A 26,472-nucleotide genomic window follows, 5' to 3' on the forward strand; every position below is an offset into this window, starting at 1 on the left:
AGAGCACAGAAGTGTTGTGGCGACATCACTTTCCTAAATATCAGGTCGCGCACATGCGTCTCCGGTTTCACCTGAGGTTATACTGGAAGTGTCCGGCGTGCTCTGCGGTTCGACAGCGAAAGGGATTGGCCTCCCAGGGCATACTGCGGGTCTGGAGGTCACTGGGATTTGCTTGGGAAAGGTCCCACGTTACGAACCGCAGCCATGAGAACTTAGCCAAACTATGTGACATCATTCGGGGTCCGTGTCACTGGAGAGCGCTTCAAAGTCAGGCGCTAATGTACACGCCATGGAAGCCACGGGGGCAATCCGGGGCGACTCTCTTTGTCGCTCGTGGTTACGCACACGGCGGAATCGCAAAACCTGCCAAAACACTCGTATCATGTTGATGGAGTTGACTCGGAGCGCGGAGGCGGAAGGTGTTCCTGGCACGCCGGGACTGACATTTACGACGATTATTGTTTCCGTAGGCTTGAAATGAGACGTCATGAGAGAGGCTTTGAAAATACTTTCTCTTTGATATCGGATTAGAGAGTCAAAGACAGAGCCCAGGGAGTGTGTGTGTGCATGTGTGTAGGTGTGTGTGTGTGTTTACAGTAGTTTCCGTGTAGTTTCAATTCAACCTGCGAGCGTAAGTTGTCACTCAGTGTCCATCACCAGTTCCCTGATGATTAAAGAACGCATGCTCTTGTTCACCTGCAACCAGGTCTCTGGTTCGACACTAGCTTGAGGCAAGGCATGATCTAATTGGTGGCTCCTCAACACCGCTGAGATTCCTACATGCTGTAAAGAAAAGAAGGCAGCGAAAATGGAGGGGAAACTATTTTCACACACGTCAACTATAAATGGACCATAAAGTGATACGATTGTTGAAAGACCAATAAAGCGAAGGTGTCGAGTGTTTATTTTTGCTCTTTCTTACGGACTCGCCGGGTCATGTGATCGAGCGGCGTGATCCCAAACACTTGCTGAATTCATTAAAGCCGCACCTCACTAAGCGGCTGTCGGGCTGACGGGTCCAGATTAGGTGGTGATTCTCACCGGCGGTGAGCGAGGTTGACTTCTTACGGTGCGCTCTGGACGCGCACAGCAAAACCGCAGCGAGCACATTATTACCAGACAAGTGGGGGAAACAGTGTGTATGTGTGTGTGTGTGCGTGTGTGTGTGAAGACCACCCAGCCTGCAGAGGGAATTATCATTTGTAGCCAGAAGTGTGGAAAAAGTGAGGAAGAGAAACTGTGTCCATGAGGGATGTGAGGGTTCAATATCTGAGAAGGACAAGTGTGTATTGTAGGAACTATGGACACGCACACACACACACACACACACACACACACACACACACACACACACACACGGAGGAGACAACATCCTGCCTCTGGGGGGGGGCAGCGGCTCGAACAAACGTGTGCGTGTCACTCAGCCATTATGCTGATGGAACGATTGCTATCACGGGCGAGCGAGGTAAACATGGAGTCTGAGACGGACGAGAGAGAGAGAGAGAGAGAGATCGCAGGAATTCGGGGGGAAAACTGTACGAAAATAGCAGAACACGAAAATTAGACGCTCGCTGATTGAAGTGTATGGAGTGTGTGTGCGTTGAATTGTCAGCAGCTATCGGCTGCAGCATCAGTGGCTCCAGACGTCTCATCCGCGACCCCCACAGCTCCCTCCTCTTCTCACCTGCCTTCTGAAGTTACAGCGAGTTGTGTGTGTTTGTGTCGTTGCTCATCTAGCATGACTAAGTGTGAACCTGAAGTAAGGCTGTGTATGTGTAACAATCTGGTATTACAATAAGTATCATGATCTCATGGGCAACGATACGATTGACTCTGGTGTTGTGATACTGTAGTAAGAAGTATATGTGTGTAGTATTGTCGAGTACTTGACTCTGGTGTTGTGATACTGTAGTAACAAGTATATGTGTGTAGTATTGTCGAGTACTTGACTCTGGTGTTTTCAGATCAAATGACTCTTGACGAAGTCGTAACTGCTTTTATGTGTTTTAAACTAAAACAAGACAAACATCAGCTTTTAAAGTTGCTGCACTCCACTGTATCCTCTCGTCCTCAGCTGGGATCTCGCAGGATTTTATTGTGACCTAATGACCGCTGTCATCTAACGACCTGAAGTTTATTGCGAGTATTTAAAAGTTAATTATAATTACAAAATTGAATTTGTTTAAATGACTATGTTAAAAGAATTATATGTGATTTGAAAGCCCTAAAATACTTCTTGATCACATGTGTCAAACTCAAATCCCAGAAGCCAAAAACCTATCACTATGGCATTGAAGGTGGCCTGCAAAGGTTTCATATCCATAAACCAAGCTCAATAATAATTGAAACAAACTAAATAAAACTCTGGGGGAAATAAGTATAATACTGTACAAAGTATTAAGAAGTCGTTAACTGATGATGGGTTCAGTGGAATTATTGTAACATTAGTTATCGACTATAAAATGGTTCGTACATTTCTGACTGAAGACATCACATGTTCCACGTCACTGACTTTTGTGTCGCGGCTCCATTCTCCTCCGACTCTAAAGGACAGGATGTGGAGCGCCACAGCACACAGTGTCCTCTGTGTCGCGGCCCATTGTTGTCTTTGTCCCGCTACCTGCCGTCCGTCCCTGAGCGACATTTAAAAGCTTCCCAGATTGATGTGCTGAAACCACAACCCACACGACTTCCCAGCGACACCCCTGCGGCACCCGGATCGGTTTTCCCTGCGAGCGGAAGCCTTCGCTGGATCATTGTTGCCGGAGAGTTTAAGGGAGAGGCGAGGAGTCGACGCTTTCAGCCGCTAAGATTCGGCTGATTGTCGGTTACACCTTTTTGAAGGTGATGAAGTCTGTTAGGGTTGCATTGTTGCAACTGGTCGTATCTTCCAGGCGCGATAATTCTTTACTTTTATGAATCATCTTTGAAGATTTAATCATTACCTCATGCTTCGTCACTGACGTGTTCTTGGTTTGACACGAGATATACAAATTATTTTATCAATTTCTTACAGAAAACCGTTTGTGACACCAGTTATTATTCCATCTTTTCATCTCCTTTCCAAGTTAATTCTAAAGCCGACTGTATTGGAACCGTCAAAGATTTCTAAATCAATGATATAATGACGGAGAGTCTTTTTGACTCCCCCGGAGACGTGACGCTCCACATGTTCCGCAGTTAAACATACGTGTCAATCCTCATCACAGTGAGCGCGTATAATAAGTCTTGAGCTCGGTCGCGTGTGACAGAAAATGTGACAGGAATGTTACGTGTGGAAGAGAATCGCGGGAGGATTCCGGATGCATGCATGGCACAGATTCCGCTCCGACCCTTTTCCAACCCTGGGAATCCTTGGGAATGTTTGTGCGTGAAAGGGGACATGAGTCAGCTCGACAGAGAAACCATTGTGCCGCCGGGAGCGAGTCCGCGACACGCCTGCGTGTGCGCGTCCACAAGTACGTGTCACTCTATCTCGCCAGAAACAAAAAAAAAAAAAAAAAACGCAAATTTTGGATCCCAGATGGTTCAGATTGAAGATCATTTCACGCTGCACAAATACACAAATTGTTCTTGTGAAATATTTGATGATTCAATTTTGGAATAATGACGCAGATGACGCCGAGGCAGGCTTTCATGTCGAGCACGCCGAAATTAAGACCTCGCATTTAAAACTTCATGCTTTCAATTCAACTTGGCACCAGATTAAAGGAGGCATTCTTAATAATCAAGTGTGATGAGCTTTTTAGTTTTCAATCCGAGAACTCTGTGTTCACTCAGAAAACTTGGTTCTGAGGAAAACAAGAAATAATATATGGAAATAATCAGATATTTTCATGTGCACATTATTTTCAAACTACCGTACTTGAGCCAAAATGAGTGTGAATTATACACGTCGCAATTATACAGCTAGCACCATTAAATGAATCCACTATGGCACATAGGCTACGCTAGCATATTCAAGCTTCAATGGGATTGATGTGTTGATGCAACAATGCTTAAGAGGAGCTAGGTTAGCATTTACCGCGTCGCTTTTCCTTGATTTTCTGGAACTCCTGTTATGTTAGCAGTTTTATCTTGAAGTATAAACTTTATTGATTGTTTGATTGTTTAAGCGCTTTGTGACCCTGGTCTGGAAAAGCGCTATATAAATAAAAATGACTTACTTACTTACTTTTTATTAAGTCATAGTAAATTATCAGACATGTTGTGTACATTAGTAGTACATCCAGGGTTAGCTATGCTCTATAAAGCTATGCTAATATTTGTATTGATTAACCCATGACGCTGTAGAGATTCTGGGCAAAAATATAAAGTCAAACAAACTTGAAACATCAAGTTTAAAAAGTGGTCCTTAGCGGCAACAACAATCGAAAACAACGTTTTTCAGTTGTTTACTGCACTTTGTCGCAGTACACTGAACCAGAAAGTGAAGACGGGATGAGAAAAACAGAGGCCGCGTGATTTGAAGTCGTCTTTTCTTACTCCGTCCTGTCGATTCAAAAGCGGAAAGAGTTGTGAACTCCTGCTGACAATCGCAGGTGTATTTTCCATCTGCTGTGCAGAGGAGACAGCGGGAATATCTGCCGCTCCAGAAACTTTACAACTGCAACCAGATTTACTTGCGTCTCCATTACATGTCTCCGAAGGAGCGCAGGAGAAAATCTGGACTTTTTACATGCGTGGCACGAGGCCAAACCAAATGTCTTTAACCCAACAGCAGCCGCAGATGTTCGTGGCTCTGGGGGTAAAATTTCCCTGCGCGTCGGTCTCCGTATGGTTGGAGATGTTATCCGCGGATCCAGAAGACGCATGGCAGATGAGCTGATCAGAGATCTGTGAGAGTCAGCCGGAGTGGACTGGAGTAGTCTTCTAAATCGTCCCTCCTGTTTCTGCCATTCAAGCCAATGAAGTCATAATGGAGTCTGACACTAATACTCATCGGGTTTCATCGACTCCTGCTGAGAATCTGCCTCAAATCAAACAGCAGTGGGAGCAAAAAAAAAAGAAAAAAAGGCTGCTTTGACTGGGATTGCTTTTCAGGAAGGGTGGAAAAGCAGTGAAATTTGTAACCTTCTTTCCGCGCGTCCTCTGTACTAATTCAGCAGATTCCTGCCGGGAGTGTTTGTCCAAGTCTTTGAAGCAGAGTAGAGGTGAGTCACATCCGCCAGGTAATAAAAGACATAAAACAGTTAAAAGAAGATGCTTGAAACCATAAAAGACAGTTTAAAAATCATTTTGACGCTAATAGTTAAAAAAAAAAAAGGGCCTTAGGCCAGTGAGATGGGGGAGGTATTCATTCACGTTTTGGCTGAAGTACTGCATGTACTTTTGTAAAACAAAAAAGCACATGGGGGGGGGGCTGTGTTTGCGGGAGACACTTCAGTTTTCACTGCTGCAATAACACGGTTCTAACAGTGAGGGGAGCCAGAAACAAATACGTTTGATATCAAATAGTGATCGGCTCATAGTTTGTCAATTAAGTGCAGAGACAACTCGAGTTAAGACGTCAAAGCAGGTGAATCTTTTGGACCAAACACCTTCTCCCGCAGCCATGTGCTGCCTGCAGCTGCCTGCGTGTCCGCATGTCACAACATGGCAAACTGGATTCCGACTGTTCCAACACTTCCTGTTCCATTACCCAAGTGCTTGACCTCTCACCCCTATCTCTCCCCTCCGCCTTGTGGCGGGGTGTGTGTGGGAGGACAGGGAGCGGACACAAAGTGTAAATGCCTGCAGCAGGGCATGAAGAAGTCCCCGAGGGCGAGGATACGTTTCCCATGACATGGACTCAACAGCCGGTCCCTTCAAGCACACATCCGCCAGTCATTCTCCCGACCTGAGCGGAAGCCACAGAAACCTTTTCCACCTTGCTCCGTTTTCTCTTTTGTGGCCCTGCTCGTCCAGGTGAATGAATCCCTTCCCCTCTTTTCATGGAAGAGATAATATGCAAGGGAGAGATAAAGGTGAGTGCCTTTTGGACACAAAGGCCAGCGTACCCCTCCCAGGAAGTCTGGGAGCGGAAGAAAAACACATCTTTTGAGAAAAGAGGGGGGGGTTGTACTTTTTCTTCCTGACTTTTGTGTGTGTTTGGGCTGTCAAAGAAGACTGCGGAGAGCAAACACACCTCACAGACTGAGCATTGAGCCTCTTTTCAAGGCGAGCTGTATTCTGCCAAATCAAAGCTCCTCTTTCATCGCCGCCTAAGACGAGTCAAAGAATTAAGCGAAGAGGATCAGACTTTTAACGTACAGGCAGAAGACAGTCGAGGTGTGGCTCCCAGAGACGCTTGCGCTCCAGCCTGCCGGGCACGGATCTGTTTGTTGCTCCGCGCAAAAGATCTATTACTCTAATGTTCCTTGAAGATAAGCCGCCTTCAAAGAGGCTGAGCTCAGCACGATTATTGGCTGTTTGTTTGGTAGAAGTCTGCACCTGAACGAGGAGGAATCGTGGATGGTGCGAGGGGGGAGGGGGTTGGAGGAAAGACCTGAGGGTTGTGCTTGTGTGTACATGTGTGTGTTAAGAGAGAGTAATGCCAGTGAATCGTCTGCACTAAACCGTCGTCGTGAGCGGCTCTGATTCCTAAACCTTTTTCACTTTTTTTAACGGCCCCATTAACTTGTTTACGGGCCCTTTATGAGTTATATGAACAACAGGGTGCAAACGTTGTTGGTGAGGTGTAATTTTTTTACACATCATATACTTTTCTAGTTTCTGGTTTGTACTCTTGGAGCGGTTTTCTAAAGAGCAAATGATGATGTTTTCAAATATTTCCTTTGTGTTTTGTATTTCGCTGTTTGACATCACTGACCTACCATCACCCGCAACATGACTATGCGAGGGTGCAAACCAGCTTGAAAAGAACAAGAATGTTTTGTATGGAGGCACAGGTTCAACTCCTCACACCCAAAGCGCTCCACTTTGATTGATAGAATATCCGCAGCAGGAAGTTTTTCTTGAGGGCTAACGGATGCGTGGAGAGATACATTTCCATTCATCAGTTGCTCTTATGCCACTTTATCGCCCACGATCAAATATCACGCCGACCAGAGGGGCTACAAACAGGTGGGTACAATTACTGGATTCATCATTCCCTTCCTTCAGCGGCCAAGCGAAGGAGTCAACCATGTTATCAGTGCCGCGATCAAGGCGGCTGGTGTGCGTGTGTGGGGGTGAATGCGCCCCTAGTACCGTCGTAGACAGTTTCATCTGGGGAGGCTGTCTTGATAAGGGCCGGTGATGTGGCGCAGCAAAACAAGTGGCCACATCACACAAAACAGACGCTTGTTTAGGTTCACACACCAGGCGTTACATCAACACACAAGCACGCACTTCAGCGACAATGGACCACCCCGGTGAGGAAATATATTTTCTGACTAAAACTTCTTTAATTCATAGATATCATTGAATCTGTAAAATAAAACTTCCCAGGAGACAAGGATTTCTATAACTCTTCTTCAAAGGCTCTGTAAGAGAATGGTAGCCTCTCCTCTCCGGTAGCTCCATGGCAACAATCTTAACTTCTTCTATGTTCATCTTTGCAACCTTTTAGGACCTTTGTGTTATTTCCTTTGATCTATTGCTTTTATAAAACTTCTGTACCTTCAATCGTCTGCTGTGTACTGATACCTTATTTCCCGAGGGAGATCTCCAGAGGGATTAATAAAGTCTAACTCTTTCCAGAGTCTCCCCGGGGCCTCCTCCATATTGGTCAAACTTACAAGTGTTCTTGGGTTTTCTAGTACAAAACATTTTAAGCTACTATTAAGTGAAATACGGCAGTGCTATCCGATTACTGAACTTCTGACAACTTCTGAAGCGTCACAGTATTTTTATTCGGATGACATGATCCAAACATGACAGCAAGTGGATGAATGATCAGTCAATCACTCTTGTCGGTGATTTAAATTGTTGACAAGATGAATCTATGACTGTGATTTTCCCGGATTCACTGGATTTGAGTGACTCTTTAACAAGAGTTAATTATTAACTTTAATTAAAATAGCCTAATATAAGTTTTTTGATTAAACCTTACCATTCTCTTTAACATTTAAACTTTAATTTCCCTTTTCTAATTTCCCATTTAAAAAGCAAATAAAAGATGTTTTAATTTACCAAGACTTAAAGAGAGGGATAAACCATTATTAACTAATCAACTGACGCACTCGAGCATGACATTCTCATGATGACATTTTTTCTAACATTTAACTCTCCACTGTGGCCTTTCATAACCTCACGAAATGGACTTGTCACGGTGATGGACAGTCTTCTGTGAGGACTTCAGTCGAACGATAGTTCTTTCTGTAGCCCAAGAAGCTGGGTCCCTGCCTCGGCGTCAGATGTGGTGGGATCGCCACCAAATGCTGTGACTGCCACATCTGCAGGCTACGAGAAAACAATAGGGGTGTGAAAATGAGCGACAGACATCTTACCGCACACACACCGCAGCCACCTATAAAATTCCCAAAACACAGACACTCTCTCAAACACATTGGATGTGCCCATAAAAAGCCAAACAGACCAACGCTGTGGTTCTAATTGTCCGATGGGCCGAGAAAACTTTCTCATTTCTTTTTGCGGCCCCGTTTATTTGCGCTGAAAATATCTGCATGTCACCGCGCCAGCCAACACAATGCACATATGGTAGTCATCAATCATAATTATCAGGGTTTTTTAAAAAGCCACAGCTGTTATTTGATTTTAAAAACAAGCCGTGGCGCAGCACTTTCCAACGACACGTCAAGTTGTCAGCGGAGGCCTTGGCCTGTTGAACAGAAACGTCTCTCTTGCTAGCTCCGTCATCCCGGCGAACCCTTGCAGTGACTGAACACTTTTTAAAGACGCGCTCGCTCAGTACTGCCGCTGTCGGAGCGAGGAGGCTTTAATGGACTTGACACGTTTGTTTACGGCTCCTTTAATAAGGACCAGATAACGACCAGGGTTGCATCCCAAAGACTGCGGGAGGGGTGCCAGAGTGTGTGTACGTGGATCATACACCCCATAATTCTCTGATAAATATTTCTCTCAACAGAGGCCTTGCGTTAAGAAAAACAGAATCCTCCTCCTCTCGTGAGTGATGTCACTCAAACTGGATTATTCCCTTCGTCTCGACTCATGTGTCATCTTAATGACTTGAGCTACGATTCTGGACAGACTCAACGCTTGAAGTCATGGTTACCGTTACAAGATTACGAGATAAACATGATGCAAATCATTTATATGACATCACTACAGTCTTGAGTGGAAAAGGGAAAGCGCCAGAGTTCATAATGGTGATTAAGGTGGTCACCAGAGAGCGTCTGTATGTTTGACAATTACTTGAGTCATTATCACACATTATTATGTTGAGTTTCATTAACGTGAGTGTGAATGTAAATCATTCTGAAACCACATTATTCCTTTTAAAACCACATTATCTTCTCTAAATAAAGCAAGACGCACAACCAATTTTTTACGACAATGAAAGTTTTTCCTTTGTTAGAGACATTTTGAGCGCCAAAGAATACGTGCAAGAGGTGCTATCAACGCCTCACAAGCACAGGAAAAAAATTTGCTTGAACTTTCTTCAGCCTTTAAGCCCTTTAAATGTTTTGATCTCAGAAATATTTTCGTTGGCACACGGGCCGTCATCTTCTTACCCTTTTATTGCCTCATTTCTCTGTTTTGTGGCACATTACCACCACCAGCTGTCAATATGCATCACCGCCACCAGGACAAATGTGTATCATGTCAGCGCTGCGCTGTTCCAGCTGAACGTTGAACAATACCGCACAAGCGTGAGGGGATAAAGCAAATTAGGATGAGTAATGGAGGATTGCTTAAAAACTAGCTGCCAAATGTTTTTACGTCTGGACAGAGGCCTTTTTTTTTTACCAGACAAACAGACCCCCTTCAGCCCCTTTAAATGTGTCCTTGAGTAACATCTTGAACCTCTCTTAGTGGTTGTTGACTCAGGAGGGGGCATCCGTTTGAGGATATCCCCCTGCAGGTAAACTAGCATGTCAGTCTCCTGTCAACAGGCGTCTTATTTATTGCAGCAGATTGGAGGGGATTCCAGAGAGTCTGACATCAACTTCTTGACTATACTGAATAAAAAGATACCAACATTTATGACGTCTTTCAACCCGTTTTGAACCCAAACCTATGAATTGCACCAGAGTATTTCCAACATATTTGCTATCTCATGTATGCGTAACGTCGTCTCTACACATATAGATCAAAGACATATGTTGTACTTTACACACGTCATGGACGATTTCCATTTCTGATTCTTTGAATCGTAAGCAGAAAGTATTAAAAAAAAGGCAACAGATTTGACTCGAGTGTCATCTCTGGAAAAGCGTCGCTCATTTGTAATCACTTTAGAACTCAAAGAATTCAAAGAGCATTAACGGACGCCAAGTCATTTGTTAGAGTAATGTCTTATAAAGTTTGTTTCCACATGTGCTGAATCAGAATACACATCACGTCTGCAGATGGATCGGTCCGGCCAAGCTCAGCCGACTTGACAAACAAACAGCCGGCGTGTCAAAACTTTCAACTGAGAATGGCTTCCGAGAGCAGAGTTTACACTTGCTAGCCCGGTGGTCTGGCTTTATGAGCGATGGTTAGTGTCACACACACACACACACACACACACACAGAGACGCACACGGCTCAAATCTTCAAGACTCATGCGAGACCCCAAGGGCTGTGAAAGCAAAGATGGGGTGACGCAACGCCGCCTTGCCTTCATTGTGTTAATCAAAGAGATGACCTTACATGACTCAGGCCACTGGGCGGTGCGTGTTTTTGAAGCACAAGTTGACAGAGAAAAGGAAAAGTAGATTGTGTTTCTGAAAGCATGCATTGATGTATCCGAGCATCCTGAGCCTCTCCCTGACCGCAACACAGCTGAGTCAACACTCTCTACCTTTACATGGTCGAGGGTGAAGCGAAGAGAAGAAAAAGTGTTGCGGCAGAGACGAGGTCACCGGAGTGACCTGAAAAAAATCCATCTGTAGAGGAGATGGATACGGAGGTAATTTGAGGGGTCAGGACTGACGGAAGGTAGAGTGAGACATCTGGAAAAGGGAAAAAGTCAATGGGATGAGGAGGAAATTACAGCTGCCCAACAATGATTCATTGGGGAAAATTCTCCTCCGCACCTCCCTCTCCATCTTCAACCCCTCCGCCTCACCCTTTAACCTCTGCGAGTCCTCTTGCAGAGATTGATGTGAAAACATGTTACGTAATTGTGCAACAGTCTTCAAAGCCCATTGATAAGGCGAGCATTGATTGATTCTTTGATTATGATGTTTGCGCTGTTCTCCTCTCCAGGGACTTGAGCATGAACAACATCAGCGAGATCCAGCCAAGAGCTTTCCACCGGCTGCACCTGCTCTCAGAACTGTGAGTCCAAAAATCACTCAGCCCACATTCAACTCACAACCATCCATCACAACAAGAAAGCGCCGGTCTCTGAACCGCTGATATGCTCGGGGATTGATGATTCTGGCCCGCCTTGTGTCTCTCTACCAAGAACTGGCCTGAGGAAACAGGCTTGTGGATCCTACACACGAGTAGGAGGCTCAGGGAACCTGATATTCACTTAAGAGAGCAAATATATGGCCCTTGAAGGCGTTACAGAGACGGTTCTCTGCTTCACGTCCAAGATGCTGGTCCCTTGACATTGTTTCAGTTCCACATCACAAGACACACTGCTGCCAAAATAATTTGAATATGTAAGAGATAGCTAAGCATGGATCTAACAGCACAGAATGTTTACATTTGTCCTCATCACATAACCCACATCTAAGACACAAAGCCGAGTTCCCTCTGTGAACAAGCGTTTTCTGATAGGTTTGTGGTCTGATTGTGTTGCCAGCAATAGTGTACGAGCTAACTTGTTTTTAGAAACTTCTAACCTTATTTTTCACTCTACTGTCACTGTTGTCAGTGTTGTAATTCATTTACCTTTGAACTTATAATGTTGGTACTAATATAATTGGCATCAAAGTGTTGCCAACTAGTGACTGGATACAATAATGTATCTAGTTTTGACAGAAGTAACCTGACCGAAGAACAAGCAAAAGTTTAAATCTAAATACACAGTAAATTAACATATATTATAAAATTGGGACACAATTTAGCCCCAAAATGATACTGACATTTTGGACCGGCAATTCTACAACAAAATGTAAAAAATGCAAAGAATTCGATCTTTAAAGAAAAGAATGTATATTACTAGCTGTCAAAGGCTTAAAACTGAACCTTCTCCGCTGAACAACAAACATACTGGTCGGATTCAAGAAAGTAGTAGCTTGTTATCAACTTTCCACGGTGTCAGACCGATTAAGTTCAGCAAATACTTTATAAAAGAAGCTTCAAACTTTGAACATTTACAACTCTACTGATGAGACGGATGATTTAAAGTTCCTGGCTAGATTTCACACAGGTCAGACGTTTCTTTGCTGTGAAGCCAGCCATGTGTCTGAATAATCTAAAACATTTGTGAGAAACAGATTTATAAATTCACGCGGTTAAACAATAAAAGGCATTATCATTAAAATAAACAAGTTCCACTAGCATTCTTTCTTTAATTAAAAAGATTTGGATTAATTTCAATGTAATTGCATTTGAAAAAAACTTTCTTGCCAATGTTGTGCTTAATTAGACCAACAGCCAGTGGAGGATTATTTTGGTTGAACCGTTTCAAAATGATTGCGCTGGATCTACACACACTTTTGACTTGACGATTGTCGTGAAATTAATTAAATAGATAATAAACAGGTATCTTGCCTATTTCACAAGGTATACATTAGCAAATCACCACTGCTGAAGTTACAGTCTAGCAGCAAAATCGCTGGTCTAGATTCATTATGTTTGAGAATTTTCTTTAGGTAATGGTTCGGGTCTGCTGGGTCTAGGCAAATCCTGCCTTATTCCCAGCTTGTTGACTATGCTTTGTAGCTACAAGGTCGGAAATCCCTCAAGAAGGAAGACGATTTTGGTTCATTCAGAGTTCACTCACTGTTGTTAGAACGCTGAATCAAAGGAAAAGTCCTGAAACATTTTTGGTTGACCTTAGCGATATCTGAGCTGACCACTCGGCAGAGAAGCTGGACAAAGACTTAAAAGAGTGAATGTGTGTTTAAGGTTTCACGGATGTACGGATATGTGGTGATGTGTTTGGACTTATGTTTGGACGTTTGCCGTCGCTGGATCCTTTCACTTCTGAGGCTAATATCGTGTGTTTGAACAGGACGTTGTTGTCTTTGCGGAGGCTTGCAGCTGCGTCCTCCAGGGGGTTGTCTGATCGGGAAGAAGTGCTGACATTGATTGATGTTCAGGCTGACTGAACCAGCAATACCTGACAAACAAATGTTGACTTTACAATATTCTTGTGGGTAGTTATTATTCCCCAATAATTACTGAGTTTCTCTTATAAGTTGATTAAGTTGCTGAATTATCAATGATTTTGAGAGGTTGAAGATGTAGTTTTTTTGTGGACAACTTTAATATTGTTCTGGTAAATGAGTGACAATTTTATTATGATTAATGCAAAACTCAAATATGCCTAAATGGTGTTGATTAAAACTCATGGAATGAGTTGGCATTGCACATGACTGAGGTTAAATTATGGTGGCGATGAAAAACGACCATAAAGTCACTTCTGTACACTCACATTATCAGGCTATCGAGAAGAACTAGGACATTTAACTGAGAAAATTAGGATTTGGACGGTGACTATTGTTTTACTCAGGAGTGTGTATTGTTTGTTCCATGGAACTAAAAGCAGTCAGTAGAGAAGCACCTGCACCTACATACCAAGACAGTTGGTTCTGATCATGGCCGTGACATTTCGAAATACCAGTGAAGGGCACGTTCGCTCTGCATTATGACTGTCTGAACAGACCCTACATCACAGGACGTTTCTCTTCTCTCATGGTTTGGAGAAACGCTTTGTAGATTTCTTCCAGCTTGTTCAGAGATGATATGGGTTTAAGGTTATGGCAGAAGCCTGTTTGCGACTTCCATCTTTACAATGGACTGAGCTTGAGGAAAAATATTCTCTGTAAATCAAACCGCACAGACAACCGAGCCCAGATCGAGAAGACAAATAAAAGGGTTTGGGAGTGGGCGTCTGATGTGGGTCTGCAACATTGGATGGTAGCAGACGGAGTGGTGGGGGCCGGGCATGCTGTGACTGGCGGGGTGATAAATTGTTTGATGTTTGGCGCTCCCCCTTCCTTGTTCAATTCCTCTCCATTCCAATTCGTCTCTGCTACCCCTCCTCTAAACTTCACCTGGGGCAGGTTGCTTTGAATGTTTTCTGCTTTTTTTTCTGGAAGCGCCGACAACAACTTAACTCGTCTTAATTGTAACCTTTCATGGATCTAAAAAGGGGTTTGATCATAAAATAACCACAAAGTGCTCATGATAGTAAAAACCAACTTGTTTATCAGCAGCTCAATCACACTTCTGCCTTTGAAGTTGACGTGCGATAGTTAAGTCAATTGGTATATCTATTGAATGTTGTCGCCTTTCCCTGCAGCTCTTTCCTCGTCTCTGCTGTCATCTCCTGCTGCCCCAGATCCCTCTCATTATGCCTTCATTTGATGAGTAAATCGCCTCTTAATTGAGAAGCAGTTCGACACGCAACTGTCGGATCATCGTAGCATGAAGAAGTGACAACAAGGGAGACAGTATGTCTATGGATTAATGAGAGGGCAGTTGTGCCGTGTGGTCACAGGTACACCGAGTGCACAGTTACTCATCCATCTAATTTATCAAAGTACCGCGCCAATATCAAAGATACACTTCGGCTTTAATCCTTACCAGTAAATGCGAAGCCTGTTTTTTACTTCTTTCTAGAAAAGGTTGATACCCTCAGCATCTGCTTTTTTCCTAAAATTACAGAGAAACCTTTGACATTTTCGATGTCATCATGATATTAAAGCAGCTGAGGGCAGTTTGGGTACCTTAATACTTTGGTACTAAAATAACTTGTGATGACATATCAACTTAAAACTTCTTGAATGACTCGTATACCGTGACTTGAGGTGTTTTGTGTGATTTTTATTTTAACTGTAAAAGTTCTTGGGGACGGTGTGAACATGCTACGTATCGCACTGGTTGAAGTGGGAGGAGAAAAACAAAGTTAAAGTTATGTTATTTAAAAAGCTGCAAACCGGGACATGGCAACTTTTGCGACATTTAGCGAGAGCTCATGGGAAATGTGGTCTCCCGTCGGGCTAAACACTACCACTTTAGTCCACTGGGGTCGCTAGTGATCGCAAAGAGCTGCTTTAAATACCCTGCAATTAACTGGTGCTGGGTCAGCAATGGATTAGAAGTCGCTTAAATGAAAAAGCACATAAAGATGGGTGAGAGGGTTTAAACATCACACATATATTTTTGCATATAACTAGAAAAGGAACAGATTACTGAAAATAATCACAACCTTTAGTCGACCTGAGGGTGAGTTAAAAATCTGGTTTAACTATCCCTTTATGCACAAAAAGAGAGGGAGCCTAATTTGTCCATCTGTGTCCAAGTAGAAACATTGACTCAATGTTGTTATTTTATTTCTTAAGAGCGTTGTGCAGGAGCATTGTTGCGATTAAATTTGAACCAAACAAATGCTGCTGTTGTAAAATATATCGGTCTTTTTTTAAAGGAACAACTACAAAACTAGCACTTCTGAATAGCTCTCCTTCTCTATTGTTATCAAACTTGGATTCATCTGAAGACTTTTAGCTCTGGAAAATCCAAGAAGCCTCTCTGCTTCAGACCAAAAACTGCTCTCAGGTGCTCCGACGAACGCTCTAAATTAAATCCAAATGTCCGAAAACAGCCAAAACCAGTGCTGCCCTGCTTCTCCGTCTTTCTCTTTTTCCCTCTCCGTCTCACTCGCCCTCTCTCTCTTGAGGACTTTCTGGTTATATGCAACAGTATGACGTAGGTGAGTGTTAAGGGGGATGCAAAATTGGCTGACTCATCGCTCCAGGTGCAACACGCAGCTGGAACTATTGGTCAATTAAAGTTTTTTTTTCCTTTTAGGGCTGCCAGCATTAAGTTTTTCTTTCTTCTACTCTTTGTACAGCCTCTCTGCACACACAGTTTTTTCCACGTGTCTATATTTTACTCCAGTAATTTAGGAGGTTAACGCCGGGTTAAGTGGTTGACCCTCAGGCTGGACCTCCACAGAGAAGGAGGGGTGGAGTTTCTACTGATGGATCAAGGGTGTAAAAGGTCAAAATTGTAGATCATCCTACACACAGTACTCTTCTGAAGCATAGCAGTCTTCTTGTCAACTCATCACCACCAACCTCTGCCTGGTGCCAAATGACGTAAACATCAAAATGTGCTTCTAATCAAGACAACCTATATCATATTGTTTCCCAAAATCTCTTCTAAGAATTAAATCCCCATTAATCACTTCTCCCCATAAACCAAGAAGTTTGTTTCAGGGGTCAACGTTTTACAGTCCACTAATAATATTTCTGGATCTGCTCTTGAGCGTGACTTCGCATGGATCGCCTTCAACATTACTCGATTTGGGAACCACACTTAATTGTTTTCCACACAGAGAGTCTGCAGGAAAGTCTTTGTGCAACTACAAAGGTGCAGGTACAAAATCGGCCCGAGTAGGAATGGTATTTATATAATGTGGTTGCAACGATTCACCTGGAGCTACATGCATGGATTAAAAAAGTTTTAAGATCTTACTCCCTCCTTGTGTACCCACTGTGTTTCTTAGGTTCCTCTAGATAAGTAGGGATATCCTTCTTCACCCAAAGTCAGTTTTACTTTTGACGCTAAATACTCAAAAGGTACAGAATAGTTCAGGAAAGAGAATCGGTTGATGTAAAATAAATTGAATCATATACTACTTTGACTTCAACATTATGTTACGGGTGAGACCCCAGCCTGTACCGTTAAAGGTGACACTCTGGACTGGGGATTCATTTGGGATGTTAAAAGTCACACCATTAGACAAACAACACAGAAAAGGACGAGGCATGGGCTTCAAATGTAGAAAGTATCGGGAGAGAAGATGTTTTTACCAGGGAAAGTGCGAGACAAGAAAGTTGACCACATCATTGCAACTTCTGCATTGCGAAGCAGACCGTTTCAGTGGATCCAAGAGACAGGAACAACCAAGGAACACTGAGCAAATTCATGAATTTGGACGACCACTTAATGCTCAAGATAACTCCTACACGAAGCATCAGAACTTTTCTATTTCTATTTCAAAATATTGCCTCACTGTTGGATGCTGCTTGAAGTTTTGTTACCAGGGTAATAATGGGCACAGGTCACTTTGACGGAAAATTCTGACACTTTAGATGCAAACTTATTGAAATTTCTTGTAGGTTGAGAAAATCAGGTCAGGGGAGAAAAGACTTTGGTTTGAAACAAAACAAGAGGTGTCTGTATTTTTACATTTTATTTGGAGAAATAATTGAACGAACAGAGATTTTCACTTCTGTGAGAAAAATATATTTTGCAGCCAAAAAAAGTCCAAGAATAACATGTCATGCTTAAATTCCGGGAAGTTGAGGCCTTGATTATCTCTTTTGTGTTTATTGTTTTGGGTGAACATGCTCTGATGAAACAAATGATATTCAGCAATTGCTTTGTTTAAGTTAACTTAAGCAACAACAGCAGGGTGGTCTTGTTTTCTTACCAGCAGGCCTCTCTACGGTGATTCTCCCAAACGATCGCGACCTTCATTGTTACATGTATGAATCACTGTAATAGTGCCGAAGTGGAATCATCCTTTAGGGCCAAGAAAAGCTTCATCCATCCCCCTCAAATCAAGTTGAATCATTTTTGACAAATAGCTTTCATCAGAACAGCGTAGTTGTGGAAGAGATGGAACAGTCACTCAGTCGTTGAAGTATTTACACGCATACAAGCACGGGATACACAAACACTGATATCATGGAAACTGTTGGTCAACTGTGGCTGCCGGTTCGGTCCGAGGCGAACAAGAAACTCTTTTTTTAACGTATCCACTTTTGTTTCTGATATAATTAAACATTTAACGAAAGAACACTTTTCCCTGTGGTGCTGTCTTGGATCCAACTGTGCAGCTAATCGAGAAAAGCTGGTTGGCAGAGGGACATCGTATCATGACATGGCCCTGACTACGAAGTTTGTTTTGTAAAACTTTAAATGACTTGCTCAACTCGTTCCACTAAGATTAGACGTTTATTTGCTGCTACCTATATAATTCTTTGCTGCATCTGTGACTAATGACGGTATTGAACCAGACGAAGCACATCACAAATTGGGCCATGTGAACAAGTTTGTAGTTGTGGTTTTCTTCTGCGAATCAGTTAAAAGAGTGTGACTATCTGATCAGATTTTTTTTCTAATGCTTCATTAAGGCAACAGGTTCCGCTAAACTTGCTTCTACCTGACTGTAATAAGTGGCTGTTTGGGGTAAATTACCAGGTGGATTGAAAGCTTTCCCATTCTACTTACGCTGTGCTGAAGCCACTGCCAAACTAATCCCCGCTTTCCAGAGAGAAATTTAAAAAAAATCCCTGGCTACTTAAATGAGATAGATAGATAAAACTTTATTGATCTCTCTGGAGGTCTCCTTCGGGAAATTTTTGTTCCAGCATAGAGAACAAGAACAAAGTTTCTATAAAAAGAAAGTGCAAGATGACATAATCTAAGTCTAAAGATAAAGAACACATATCAAAGAAAAAATAACAAAGACAAAGGATACAAAGATTAACATGGAATATGATCATCTTTTCGCTCCACTCCTGCCCCCAAACAAATTTAACAGTCTAATAGCACAAGGAATTGAATGAGTCCCTGAGTCCATTAGTGTTGCATCTGGGAAGGAGCATTCGTGCTCCATCTGCTTCTATGCTCACTGATGACAGTGTTCAGAAGATTACTGTCATCATCCTGTCACCAGTGAGTCCAGCTTCATGCCGACCACAGAGCCAGCCCTCCTGATCAACCTGTCCAACCTGTTGACACTCCTCTTGGACACATTCCCACCCCAACACACCACAGCATAAAACATTGGCCACCAAAGACTGGTAGAACATGCAGAGGAGTTTCCTGCAGATGTCAAATGATCGGAGCCTCCTCAGAAAGTACAGTCTACTCTGAACTTTATTATACACATGGTCTGTGTTGAGGGACCAGTCCAGTTTACTGTCCAGCCACACTGAAGTACTTATAGTTCTGAACTATCTCCACCTCGTCACTTCTGATGGACACTGGGCGTGGCTTTGTCCCGGACCTCCCAAAGAAAATTAATCAATCAACAAGGGGTCATGAAGACACTGCAAATGGTTGGAATATACATTTTATGGAATTTAACAACTGAATGATGACATAGTACCACAGTTTGATTATCCTAATTCCAACTGAAAAATTACTCATCTCAACTCGAGTGCCGTCTTGAAAATGAGGGCTGGGTTGACAGTGAATATAACACAAAAGAATAAGACAGGGGTTTGGGTCATAATAAATTTAAAGTCGCAAACAGTTTGTTTAGTTAATATGACCATCACTGAAGTTTTGAAGATAAAATCAAAACTGGACAGAAGCATGGACAGCAATCATCATAAGTTGAACTACAAAACATTTTGGCGGTCCTAGTCTGAATGAGCGACTTTAGAATAAATGAAGAAAAACCACAATGACTTGGACAGATTTTCATTCATTAGGTATTCTGTTATGGCCGCATGTGTGTTAGTAGATAAATATGAGATTTATAAGAGTTTTTAAGCCGAGTGAGTGTGAGAATTGGCTGGCCGTGGTCCGGCTGTGTGGTTTGCTACTGCACAGTAATAAGACTGAAGCATGTTGACATGAGTATCAGACCTCAGAGGGAGTTTGCTGGGAACTCTGCCCTGCTCTGGATGATGGTAATTTGGCAGCCATGCTTTCTTTAATCAATCTTTCAAAAAACTTGGAGTAAAAAGAGTGACAAGCAGGCCTCAAACACAAGGTTGAACCACCAGGCAAATGTCACTATAAGAGCAGCAGAATTAAGGATGCCAGTGTGCAACTTGCAACGTCTTTAACAAAAGTGTTTAACGAAAGTGGGTGGTCTTCAGCCGTGAAGGCCAAATCTGTGTTTAAACTGCGCTTCCAGCTCTTGACCTCGAGAAGTCCTCAGCTGGACTGAAAGTTATTTATTTGGACATCTTATACACACTCACAAATGACCATTAGGTGCTGTGTTTGATAAACAAGCTGATTGGATTGCTTGTGAATGTGTGTGGTTTCTCTCCTGCCTGGCGTCCGGGCTCCAGAGAATGGGTCCAATTTTACCTCAAGGACGAGGAAATTAGTTTTCACACCGCGCACATCTGCACGTAAATACTGCTTAAATCTCAGTATATACACAAGTCAAAGGCAAACAAGCAGGCAGACGTATTGCTGACCTACTCTAAGGCTGCAACAACACAAATGATCCCTTTGCACAGGTGAGCCTTGAGGGATGAAATCTAAAATCATTATCATGACTCCAGTTGGAGTTAATTATTTACTTAGATTTTTTCTTCAATGGTGAAGTAAACAGAAGAAATGAAAGAAATAAACCAAGAATTTTTCCATGGATCAATGTTCATGAAGGAAGGTTCTCAGTCCATTTCTTCTCCAGGATTGAAGAAACATTCTGGAGCTTATAATACAACTTCACATACTAAAACTCTAGAACTGTTGTAACATATGACAGCAGGAAAAAAGAAAAGCAGGGGGGTTTGTTGGAAACAGGAAGGGGAGACAACTGTCACTTTAGTCTCAGTCGTCAATGGGACCTGGTGATGGTGTAAAAATGACAAACAACTGTAACTGAGAGTTAGGATCTTAAATGACTGAAAATACGTTTTAATCATGTGTGTGGCCTTCATTTGATTGTGTCATTTGGATTCCTATTCTTTGCATTGGCTATTTTTCTGCAAGAGCTTCAGTATCAGCATCAGTAAGGAATTCTACAGAGACAGGACGGCTGTACAAGTGAAGTCATCTAACTGTTAACTCCAGAAACCTGGACTCGGGCACATGTCAAACTCCTCCATCGAGAGTTGTAAAAGTTTGGTGTTGATTATTGCATTTCGTCTCACAGTCTCACATTCGCCTCTCCTTCTTTCATCTGTGTTCCCCCCTTTAGGCGGATCTCAGGGAATCAGCTGAGGTATATCTCAGGCAGCGCTCTCCAGGGCCTCGACAATCTCAAAGTTCTGTAAGTAACCTCAGATTCACTCCCTGCTCTGCTCTAGTGGCTTTGTCTAGATCCCAGTTGGGTTATTCCATTACAGTCTTCTGGGGGGAATAAATTTAAGCTTACACTGTATAAAACATACATGCTATGCATCATTAACCATAGTTAAAGTTTACAGGCTGGAGGGGGAGGGATGTGATTCCTTCATTTCCGAAAAAGCACTGCTATGGTTGCGAGCACACACACACGGACTTGCTCACAGGTGTAGGGACCTCCCAGTCACACCACCCACCGAGATTACAGCAAGTGACACAAAAATTCACTTAAGAAACGGCGTCCAAAGCCCGTCTCTTAACACCCCACTTCTCCCCGCGCTTTCATTGCTTTATGATGCATGGCCACTTACTGTCAGAGTATTAAATCACACAAAAGTGCAAAGCAGCCGTTAAAACCATATTACCTTCCGACTTGTGAGAGTGCCGTGCTGCTGCAAGTGGATGCGAGACAAGAGTATTAAGGGAGGCTTTCACATGCCTTGGCAAACTCTCCGATCCTTTGGGACACTGAATGAGACCGTTTGCGGGGAGCTGTCTCAGAAAAGAAAAGTTAAATAGAGAATTTGGGATTGTAAATTGAGTGAATCTGGGGGATTACTGGGCACACAAGTTGGTCAATTTTCCCCAATAAGTAACTCAGAGAGATGGAATGTGAGAACTAGGGGTGAACTCATCACAGCCAAGAGACATGGGATTTGTGTGTTGCAAGCGTTCTACCTTGAAGAGGGTCGCGGCACTAAACCACCTATTGATGTGGACAGAGGTCAAGAAGGCTTGTCTGAACTATTTCATTAAGTCTATCATGTCCATCATGCTAATGAAGTTTCAGCAAAGGTAGGTAGAGGTACAGAGATAACCGCCCAGTCAAGAGTTAAGCTCAATTTAACTAATCTGGATGCGATAGTCTGCAGCAGGATAACCCACCAATGGGGGCGACATCCTTATTAGACTCATGAATTTTAGACTTCTATGGTCCTCGAGCTTCACCAAAGAATCATGTTCTAGCATTGAGAGATGTGAGGTGCCCACAGAATCTTAAAAGTGCCATAATCCATTGCAAACTAGTCTCTACAGTATGTAAAGATCCTCATTCCCTAATGTCAAAAAGGGAACGAGATTGATAGAAAAGGTGTAACATTTGAATGCTCACACAGATATACCTCAGCCTCCTCAGGAAGAAGAGTCTTCAGTCGAGTCTGTGACCCAGGTCCAGTCTATTTACAGTGACCGGCTGATCGGAGGCACTCCTGCGGAAGTCAATGGTCATTTCCTTGGTCTCTGACGTGGTATTTGTAAGACAGGGAGAGTTTGAGGCTGCTAAATTAAAACAGGCTAATGTGAACTTCAGACTTCCTGATTAGTTTTGATTCCATTCTTAGAGAATGACATCAACAGGCCACCCAACGAGCTTCCCCTTCTTCTTTCCGCTAACTTTCATTTTCTGTGTTTCCTCAAGCTACCCTTCCCTTTCTAGTCTCGGATTTCTTTCACTGTGGAATTATCCTCCACGTGCCATCACATACACCTCATTTATTCTGTTTTTGTCCACCGCCGTTTCCGTCAGGATGCTGCAGAACAACCAGCTGGAAAGACTTCCTGATGATGCACCGTGGGACCTGCCCAACCTGTTGTCCTTGTGAGTTAAACCACCCTGCTCTCACACAGACACTTTCGAGTAATGACTGAAACACCCACTGACCACCCACACAGACACACCTCATAGCCCAGAACCACAAGCAGGTATAAAGTACCACTGACTAATTGCAGCATGTCGTCCAACACCGGCAAATATAGTGCTGCCGTCAGTGTTGCGCTGCCGGCTACACAGTTGAATAGTATCATTGCCGTATGGAGTAGCATCTGGAAACCATGAGACACTGCCGGCCAGGGAGAGCATCTCCAATGAGCTGTGAAACAACCCCATTTTCCATCAATTCCTGCTCTCTTCCTCTCCTCCATCCTGCACCCACCACCCACACTGCTGTCCTCTAGCTAATGAGAGTTTCTCCGTGGCTTAATTGCCTCGTCGGCCGGGTCAGCGAATGTGCACGTATGTGTATTTGGACGAGTGCACGGAAGACCACCTCATCTGCTATTCTTCATGGAAGAGCCTGTTTCACCCTTAAATGTACCACACACACACACTCAACGTAGCTGCTTTCCACATTAATATTCCTTTGTAAATTTTCATTTCCTTTATCAACCTCGCAAAAACGTCTGCTGCCACAATGCGGGTTTTACTGCTTTGCCATCTGCCACACACATATTTCCGAAGGGGAAGTAGTGTGTGTCAAATGTGCCATATTCAGGCTGATGTGTCTTTTGTGAGTCTTTAGTCCGAGTGTAGTCTGCTTCAATGAACGTGTGTGTGGTCGAAGCCTAATGACTTCCTATTGGGATGGTTAACAGTCACAAAACTCTGCATACATGCATGCACACACAAACACACACGGTTCACGGGGATGCACCTTGTCATTACAGTAATGATAAGCCGAGCAGAAAGAGATTACTGGAAATGCTTTGGAGAGTGAAGTTTGTCGGCGCCTCTTGCTGACACAAAACAGCAGGTAAAAGCTGCTTTTGTCAGCTTGATTGTGAGCCAAAAAAATATCTTTCCCTCCCATCCCTGTGGAAGACGGAACAAAAAATGAAAAATCAATAACCGAAATTTGCTGGTTAGATAAAGTCAGAAAGAAAAATCGAACTTGTTGAAACGACTGATCATACGAAAGACTACTGGAGCTCAATCGGCTGCTGTGGTGGAGAAATCAAGCTCCCCTGTGAGTCAACAGAAAGCTGCACTGAACACTTGATGGATTTCAAAAGAGTAGTAAAGTGGATACAATTAGACGTTTCCTCTCTAAAAGAGTGCATTACAAACCACAACTGACTATAACGTTGATGACCAACATTATCATCTTCAGTGGCTTTGCAAACGTGTTATGCCGACGGGTTAATATAGCATGAGTACCATAACTAAAGTTCAGACGAGGAGGAAACCGTTTTAGGCGCCAAACGAGAACGCTTATTACTTATCTTTAGAAAGGCATAAATACATTTCTGAGGCAGCTTCAAGTCTAGGCAGTTCTAGACTTCTCCTCTTGCTACCTCTACCAGGTCTTACCGGGAACACCAAGGTGTCCCCTAAACAACTCTGAGATGTAATCTCTCCACACTAAGTAGAGTCCCAAGTCACCTCGACTGACTTCTCCAGACTATGTTTGGATATACTGCTAAACATCCTCTTCTCCAGTTCATTCTGCCATCTGCTGAATCGAACAACTCTTAGTTCGGGGAAAACCTTCGCCCTTTTTATTCTGCAATCATAATTCAGACTTTGATATAATAGGCAGGAAATAGTTGCTGCTTTATTGGCTTCTGTGGGACATTCCTGCTTGTGCCTGGACCTTGTGGAGCACTGGCAGGTCCACCCAGAGGAGCAATTATTGCTTTGCCCCGGAGGACGGACCAAAAAGTTAAAGGGTCTTCCGCAGCTTTCATCCCCTGATTTGGGTCAGGGACAAACAATGTCCACGGTTCTAGCTCACAGGATGGATGTTTCTCGCTGGAGGAAAAAAAGCTCTCAGGAAGTAGACAAGATGAAAAGTTCTTCAGGCGGTCTCTACATGGAGACACACACAGGCGTATTCATGCACATGCTGCAGGGTTTGCATCTGCCAGTGTATACAGTTGCGTCTCCTGATGGAAAATTTCCCTGGGGGGAGAAGCCGGAGTTCATAGTTCAAGTTCAGATTTCACTTTGATGAAGCTGTTTGTTTGGCGAAGCCTCGGAGGGGCGAAGGGTCTGGGAAGGAGCGGTAGTGAAAGAATCAAAGAACCCGCCGTGGAAGATGGATATGAGGATGTTTGAATGACAAATAGGGGTTAACACGATCTTTCGCACCACACAAGAGTTATAGTTCTACGATATTGTCGAGAGTGAACAAGTTTTCATCATGTGGGTTTTTGTGACAACATACAGCAAGGGCCTTGAATGAACCTCTACACATTAAACAAAAAAAATGTAAACAACGTATGATCAACAATCGATACATCCTCGAATGCAGCTGTGACTTTATTGATTTTCACAAAGTTTAACAAATATCCTGTTTCATATCTGACGTTGGGTTTTTGGGGGCAGAGAATTTAACAAAGAATCCAGAAAACACACCTGTGTCTGTGACCTTTTCTTAGTCACAGGTGGAGTAGAAATACACATCGTGACTGAAGATATTGCACTGATACTTGTGTCTACTTCCATCTTTTCCTCACCCCTAAATCCATCCACCGGGCCAGAAGAAAACTTCACAACTTGTCAACGCGCCCACTAACAAAGTTAACTTTTACTTTACAATGCTGCTTTTCTGCTAATTTCCCTCAAAAACACCAGAGCTATGTGCAAAACAACTTTAAGCACGTACAAACTGACTGGGATAATTGAAAAAATAAGAAAGTGCTTATTTTACTACATACAAAACCTTTTTTTTCTGACCTTGAACGGGGAAATTCACCAAAAACACAAACATCCCAAAGCTTGTAGGATATTTTCTTCAATCAGACAGGATTGAGTCAATATGACAGTGAGAGTGCATCAATAAAGGGTGAGAAGGGGGGGGGGGGGAGAAGAGATGAATGAATGAGTATAAAGGGCCAAAAAAAAAGAAGAATGGCAAGAGGAAGTGGTCTCAGCTTGTCAACTCTGCCCTGAGGGGACCATTCATCACTCTGGAAACTGTGTGTGAGCGCCAACATGAGATGTGGGACGAACTGGCTGTGGTGACTTTGGGACACCAGAGAAAGTCCGCCAACTTAAAAACTGTCGAGTGATTTGAATTTAATGCCCTCAAAACTCCACTGCTGATTGGAAATTAAAAAGTACATTAAGTGAAGGTCTATCTGCACACTGCATTCATTTGCCAAACACATCCATATCAACTCAGTCCAAACATTATCAGGACAAATATGTGAAATACTAGACCCTTGGTTGAAGTTGAAGATCTTAATCTCCTGGCCAACCGTGAACCTTCTCTTGATTCAGAAAAGCGGATTCATTACAGAGAATAAATAAGGTGGAGCAGATCTGACAGGCTGTAGCCTTTCAAACACGTTTAAGTCTGTGTTTTTCTTATCTTAGATTTCATACATGCCTGTGCTGGCCAGGCCAGACATGGCTTATTTAGCACAGGAATAAATCATAATCAGCAGCTTGTAAAAAGTGCAGCGAAG

At 43.1% G+C, this 26,472-nt stretch overlaps 2 protein-coding genes across 2 annotated transcripts in view; one reads left to right on the plus strand and one right to left on the minus strand.

Annotated features, from left to right (window-relative positions):
• ube2t (ubiquitin-conjugating enzyme E2T (putative)) overlaps positions 1–26,472 on the minus strand; it is a 63,229-nt gene that overhangs the window by 10,850 nt on the left and 25,907 nt on the right. The gene's annotated exons all lie outside the window — the stretch shown is intronic.
• lgr6 (leucine-rich repeat containing G protein-coupled receptor 6) overlaps positions 1–26,472 on the plus strand; it is a 43,561-nt gene that overhangs the window by 4,397 nt on the left and 12,692 nt on the right. Inside the window, exons 2-4 of the mRNA XM_087781552.1 lie at positions 11,320–11,391; positions 21,140–21,211; positions 22,811–22,882. Of these exons, the coding sequence (XP_087637678.1) occupies positions 11,320–11,391; positions 21,140–21,211; positions 22,811–22,882 (216 nt within the window). The remainder of the gene's footprint in view (positions 1–11,319; positions 11,392–21,139; positions 21,212–22,810; positions 22,883–26,472) is intronic.

Source organism: Callionymus lyra, chromosome 19, assembly GCF_982586985.1.
Source record: "Callionymus lyra chromosome 19, fCalLyr1.hap1.1, whole genome shotgun sequence".
In the NCBI taxonomy this organism is placed as follows: domain Eukaryota; kingdom Metazoa; phylum Chordata; class Actinopteri; order Syngnathiformes; family Callionymidae; genus Callionymus; species Callionymus lyra.